General features: G+C 41.6%; 1 protein-coding gene across 2 annotated transcripts; it reads left to right on the top strand.

Annotated features, from left to right (window-relative positions):
* The first annotated feature begins 3,673 nt into the window (after positions 1–3,673).
* Positions 3,674–6,200, top strand: smim12 (small integral membrane protein 12). 2 transcript variants are annotated; one of them, XM_069176125.1, is made up of 2 exons: positions 3,674–3,722; positions 5,079–6,200. In XM_069176125.1, exon 2 carries the CDS (start codon positions 5,109–5,111, stop codon positions 5,397–5,399), a length of 291 nt encoding a protein of 96 aa, XP_069032226.1. In that variant the 5' UTR covers positions 3,674–3,722; positions 5,079–5,108; the 3' UTR covers positions 5,400–6,200. The 2 variants fall into 2 exon arrangements, with proteins under 2 accessions (XP_069032226.1, XP_069032227.1); XM_069176126.1 differs by lacking the exon at positions 3,674–3,722 and adding an exon at positions 4,129–4,218.
* The last annotated feature ends 221 nt before the right edge of the window (positions 6,201–6,421 follow it).

Consider the following 6,421-nt stretch of genomic DNA (forward strand, 5'->3'; position numbering starts at 1 on the left):
TTCATAACTGACTTCATGACTTGACATGCTCACATGACCACTAAGCGCTTACTGCGAGTAAAGTTCGGTTTGATTTTAAAGGGTAAATATTGAGTGAATGCATCAGTTCACTGTCCAGATACTGTCCAGACGGAAAATATGGCTGATTGTACCAGTTTATGGTTTTAGTTATATTCAGTTCTTGTTGCTACTTGTTGAAGTCCCGGCTGTGCTCCCGTGGGCGTTCGCACTGTTTTGTTGTGGCTCGTTTCTCAGGTGATGTAACCGCTCCGGAGGCAAGCTTACATACAAGTCAGTGATAAGGCCGAGATATTTGAATTACGTCAACAAGAGAATCGTGCTATCCTTAAAGATTGTTCAGGATTACTTATGAGATCACTTTTAATGATTTGATGTGGTATTATCGGATTTTAGTCACAACACATCCCTTTTATACGTTTCGCAATTAAAGCCTTAAGAAATGAAGGGTTTCTGTCTACTGAGACTTTGGAGGGTTTTTAATTTGAGAAAAATCCAGGAAGTGTTGAGTTTGTATTAACACGAAATGCTTTTAATATGGTAAATGGTAGCAGATCAGAATGAGGCTTCGTGTTGACGTTGTTAATCAGTGAATACACCTTAAATGTCAATATGACAACTTTGACCACTTCATCTGTTTTTATTGGCGCTCTTGTTTGACATACGCCTTAGAGCATGTTTAAAATTTAAAAGAAAATTCAACCAGATCGATAGAACTGTTATTAATAATAGAACATTTTATTTCCTCACATTCCTGTGAACGTGACTTGAATATTTTTTTTTTATATAAAGAATGGTAGAACACTTACAGTATATAACTTACATTTTTGATCCCAGTAAAAGTTAGGCTCGTTGAAATTCGTCTCCTACTCATGACCTTTGACCTCAAATTCCCTCAAAAACCACTGCGTCAACCTCAAACAAAACGTCCAACCTTAAAATCAGTTGCTTATTTTTCCCTTTTTGTCGGCCGAATTGCTGCACACAAAAAAAGCAAAAAGAGAAGCCTCTGTCTTTTCCTTTCCACATCTGGTGCTTCTCTTCCTCGCCATCTGTTCCTCTGCTTGATCACAGTCCGTGTCAAGAGTCCTCCTGCTTCACTCCAAATCAGAGGCCATCCGTCAAACTCTCTCGTGCATCTTTTTTTTTTGGTCATCTTCCACATCCATCTCCTCACTACTCTCCCCTGCGTCCTCATCTGAGGCTAAACTCAGCTGCCACAGGTCCTTAAAGCATACTTAGCGTCATGTCCCTGTCACCTTCCCCTGTTAGTTAGCACGTGTTAAGCGTCTGGACTGCTTTCAAATCATTGCGTCTAGGGACGTTGGAGTCATGGCCAAAGGTGCACCGTGCTTGAAGGCCTCGGCCCACAAAGAGACGACTTTTTCTGGCTCCCGTGATTCGGCAGTGATTTAACCTCCCGACTGTCACTTTTTGTGTAATGAGGAAATTTCCCACCGCTGACCATGCCTGACGTCTGTAATTAACTTGGCAAATAGAGCGGATCTACGGGACTTCATTTAGGGGGCTGCGACACTCCGCTCTGTCGGCCTCGCTTTGTGATTTGGATTGATAACACACGAGTATTTTTACATCAACATTTTGGCTAGTGCAGCAGTAAATCTGATTCACTAATAAACAGGAGCTGATGAAATAAACCTGGTACTGCCAAGTTTGCTGGTAAAGCAGAACTGGCACTAGCCGTGTTGTTTCCCTGCAGGGGATGAGCACATTTCACTTTATTTGACAGAACTGATCAAATGCCAGTTCTGGCAACTACAGGATGGACAGCGCAGAGGGAGGAACTGCTTAAAAGAATCCTTTTTCAAAGCATGAAGCCTCATCACCCACGCAGAATCCCGTTAATCACAACAGTTTCAGCAACATTAGAAGTCATGACAACAAATGTGGACGTAGTTCCATTTTTGTGCCTTTGCACAATCAACGATAGAGTTGGTCATTGCTCCGCTGCAGGCTGCATTCCATATATAGATCAGCCTTTCCATAGTTTTATGGAAAACTTTCCAGCCTGGGAGCTGAAGTATAACTATCATCAATCATATAGAGCTTTGCAAAGAACACTTACCGATTCACTACCCAGAAACTACAGTGGCATAGAGAAATATTCCACCCCCCCCCCCCCCCCCACCCCCACCCCACACACACACACACACACACACACACACACACCCCTCTATAGTCTAGAGTGCAATAAATGGTTTCCCCACTGGGTGCCTGAAATGTACAGAATTGCTCTGCATCCTTCATAAGCAGTTTAAAGTAAACAAAAGCAAAGCCCCTTAAACCGTTCGGGTCTCTGCACGGTACACCGAGCCTCTGAAACAGTTTGTCTTCATGCGGCAAACAGTGCTTTTAAACTAAGAGAAAACTATCCTGACACTTGAGAGGGCTCGTCATCCAAACAGGGGTATAGCTCACGCCTTGCCACAACACTGGTGACAGATCTGTCAGCATTCCTTGAGAAGAGGATTTGTGCTAGAGTGCCACTGAATGTTTGAACACAGAAAGAAGTGGCTTTTTCTCAAGGCACCTCATCAGTGCTGTGGAGGGGACAGACGCCACGTAGGCTACGTTATGCAAGATGACAGCTCTGACTGCACAATCAAAAAACATGCTTTATCGGTGATTTAATTAGGACGTTTTACAGCTTTTCAGACATTCTTCCATCAGTGTGTCGAATGAATTTGCAGCCACACAGGAAAAGAACAGACCTCAACGCACTGTTGAAGAAAGGCATGAAATGTACTGTAGTACAGGTCTTCCCCTGCCCTCCCTCCAGGACTGATACACCTCCAGGATCGGGAAACATTCTTGTAAAAACCCTCACTGAACCCTCACACTGGGCTCACAACCTATTTGAACTCCTCTCTGGCAGGCATCTCAGATCTGAAAGAGACAGAATCACACGGCACAGGAGCAGCGTCTTCTTCGTTATGAACAGATACAAAAAGACCTTCAGTTGAAATCGCAAGGAAACACTGTACTCACCTATATGTGTATGAGTACAGTATGTGTTTAATGTATAGGTGTGTAGCGGTTTTCTGTTTCCCAAAAACCTTTTTTGCAAACATTTTAGTTATATATTTGATTTACATTGTCCAGTTAGCTTCAGTTTTAGTCTATTTCACAGATGAGTGTTCTTCATGCTGTGTGTGTGTTTTAGGAGCAGCTGGAAGCCATAACAAATGTGTGTCAGCCCACACATGGGCAAATAAAATGTTGTAATTGGGAACTCTAAGATGTTTAAATACAATTTAATTCACTCCTAAAGCCAGTTTATAAATGTTGCAATTTTGTGATATTAACATAACTAGATTAGGGTCTCAGTGTTGCACTAAATCCACATTTGAATTAACTTAAATTGAATGCATATTTCTAAAATAGCCATTGTAGTATTTTGTGTATTGTTTTACAGCATATTCCACAAGGTACTGGTTAACACAGTCAGTGCCAACAGATGTTGTTGATTCTTTTTATGTTTCATTAAAAAATAAAGTCGATGTGTTTTGGCATTCCTCGTGTCAAAGCAGTGTACTATCCCCCCCACTAGGCGGAGCTAAAACACCAACAAAAAACGGTTTGAGCACAGCTGAGGCTCATCAGCCAATGACGTTTGACCAGGAAGAACAGAGAGAGTCGCGCGGAGCTTACGTCACTGCAGCGCCAACGTGCTAATCCGAAAGGTGAGTAAAGACTTTCGGTAAAATAACAGATGTCATTTTTGAAAAAAATACCGGAGAAGCAAAAAAACACGGAGTGCTCTCTAAACAAACGCAGCGTGTCCGTGGGTGTAGAGTTACACTGCTCGGATCACGTCGTTTACTCGATAACCCGGCAGGTTTATTAACGCCATCGTTTTAACTGTTGGACCGACAGCATGGCAAACTCCATGACAAATGTTAACATTTAAGTTAGCGGTCAAATTAAACGAGGTAAAAACAGGGCGGCGGACATGAACCGAGGACTTGGCTGATCTCTGACACAAAACTCTTCAATTCGGCATGAATCAAAAACACGTCGGGTTCTTATTTCGTTTTGGTATTCAGTATTTTATGCTTGGGTGAGAGTCGCTACCTTTCTCTGCGTAATGCTGCAGCTCCGCCATTTGTTTTGTTTATTTGTGTTTGAGCGACATGAGTAGGGCAGACAAGCTTAGTGAAAGGTGATGTCCACTTCATAGTAAGTTATAAATACAGAAATGATACCCCTGCTGGGGTTCAGTCTTTTTTACACATTTTAAAACGCTCATTGGGCCTGAAAGAGATTAAGTAAACAATTCTTACATTTGTTTACCAGGTTTTAATTCTCTTATTATGTCTGAGTTGTGCCCACTGTGGTACTATGATTACAGGAGATGTTTTTCAAAATGAAGATGAGGATTTCTTGCAGAACCAAATATGCAGTGCATTTCTTGAAATGCCCTTGTGGTTTGGCTTGCGTAGGGAAAACTTAGTGGGTGTTGAAAACAAGGATTTGTGAACATAAAGGCAGTATAAGAAATGTAGATGAAGAATCCCAGATGGCCAGAAACTTCCATTTAGGAGGCCATGATGTATGATTGTCTTCATTTCAGGTTATAGAAGCTGTGCATCTTTTTGAAAGGGGTGTTTATGGGGAGAGAGATTTGTTGCATTGGGAAGCAACTTTTTCCTGAACAGTGTTGGTGTATGTACAGTTTGGACCTCACCTGTCTCTATAAATTGCCCTTTCTGCTTGTTTTGATTATGTTGATGATTGCTTTTAGCTGAAGCACATTCGTTTTTGCCTACAACAAATAGATTATTGATCTGTCTGTTTAATTATTACCTCATCTAATTTTAATTTGATTTAAAACCTTTTTTTTCCCTCAGTTGTCTCTTTCTTATGGTATAAAGCAGTACACAGCAGACCATGTGATTGTTTTTTGTTTTTTGAAGTATATACACAGACTTTCATGCTGGTTAAAGTCTGTTGCTGAGTTCAGTTAATTGCTGCCAGTAGTGTCATTCTTTAACCCAAGTTAAAATAGTCCTTTGTTTCTGTTTTTTTCCCCCTCACAGACCACCAGGAAGCCAAAGCGTTGTGCAGTCATGTGGCCTATAATGTGGACAGCGATGCGGACCTACGCTCCTTATGTCACCTTCCCTGTGGCCTTTGTGGTGGGAGCAGTGGGCTACCACCTGGAGTGGTTTATCAGGGGGACCCCCAAACCTGGAGAGGAACAGAAGAGCATCCTGGAAATGAGGGAGGAGCGGAAGCTGCAGGAACAAGTGGGGATTGACAGCACTCAGGTGCTCAGCCTCAAAGAGAAACTGGAGTTCACACCTCAAGCGGCCCTGAACAGGAACCGGCCTGAGAAGAGCTCACCTGTGTCGGTGTGATAGACTTGTTCGCCCTTTCGCAGCCGGAGGAGAGTGTACTGGGAGCAGAAGGGGGTGAACCAGAAGGCAAAATCACCCTATTTTTCTGTTCACGTTATCCATACTTTGTCACTCGTGACCATCCTGAAGCACCAGATTGCCTGGGTCAACACCGGATACTAGAAAATAATCAAAGAACATGCACTTGGTCTTCTATCAAATAAAGTTATGGGCTGGATGTGATTCTGTGCCCAACCCATTAATGTTGCACATGCATTGATTAATAACTAACGTAATCCGTTGTATTTAGAACACCTTAATTCTGGCGCCTGTGGATAATCAAACTTTGATTTGATAACAAGGTTTTATGTGATTTGCTTGTCTGTCTGTCATCTGGCGCAAAGAAAAGAACATTTTTATTTATTTTAAATCTGATTGTGGCACTATGACACAAATTGAATTGTGACTGTTGTTAAGTCACTCAAATGTCGTTAGCTATCTCACAAAACAGATTTTCACATTACAAACCTGTCACAGTGTTTCCCTTTGATCTTTTATGTATGTTGAGAAAGGATTTCTGATTGTGAACATAAAAGCAGCAGACAAAGACAGGTCTTTGTTACAGTTCTTTTTATCTCATGTAACCTTTGATGGTATGTGACAAAATAAACCAGCATTGTGGGAGGTCTCTCAGGAAGTTTAAGCTACTTTGTGGTACTCTCTTGAACATGCACACAATACTTTCATTTTAGAAAGTCCGTATGATTTGTACATTTTAAAGTCTGAATTATGTGTCTTGCTGAAAACAATAAAAATCAATAAATGGAAATTGTGTTTGTGTGCTCGCAGTTCCAGGTATGATAGACATTTCAGAAATGTCTAAAGGGAAATGTATTCTAACCAAATAAAAGCTGGGTGTTTCAGTATTTGGCACTTGTGTTGCAGCAGGATTGTTTTACGCTCAGGTCTGAACAAAGAACAGAAAGTGACATCAAAGTTGAAGGAAGGAAGTAATGACTCTGCTCATTCAGCTTCAAGAAGGA

Source organism: Embiotoca jacksoni, unplaced genomic scaffold (genome assembly GCF_022577435.1).
Source record: "Embiotoca jacksoni isolate LCO1_2020_lvr unplaced genomic scaffold, fEmbJac1.0.p SCAF_7, whole genome shotgun sequence".
NCBI lineage: Eukaryota > Metazoa > Chordata > Actinopteri > Embiotocidae > Embiotoca > Embiotoca jacksoni.

Bases quoted from the DNA above. Each gene is read 5' to 3' on its own strand.
- smim12 (XM_069176125.1), top strand. From the start codon at position 5,109: ATGTGGCCTATAATGTGGACAGCGATGCGGACCTACGCTCCTTATGTC.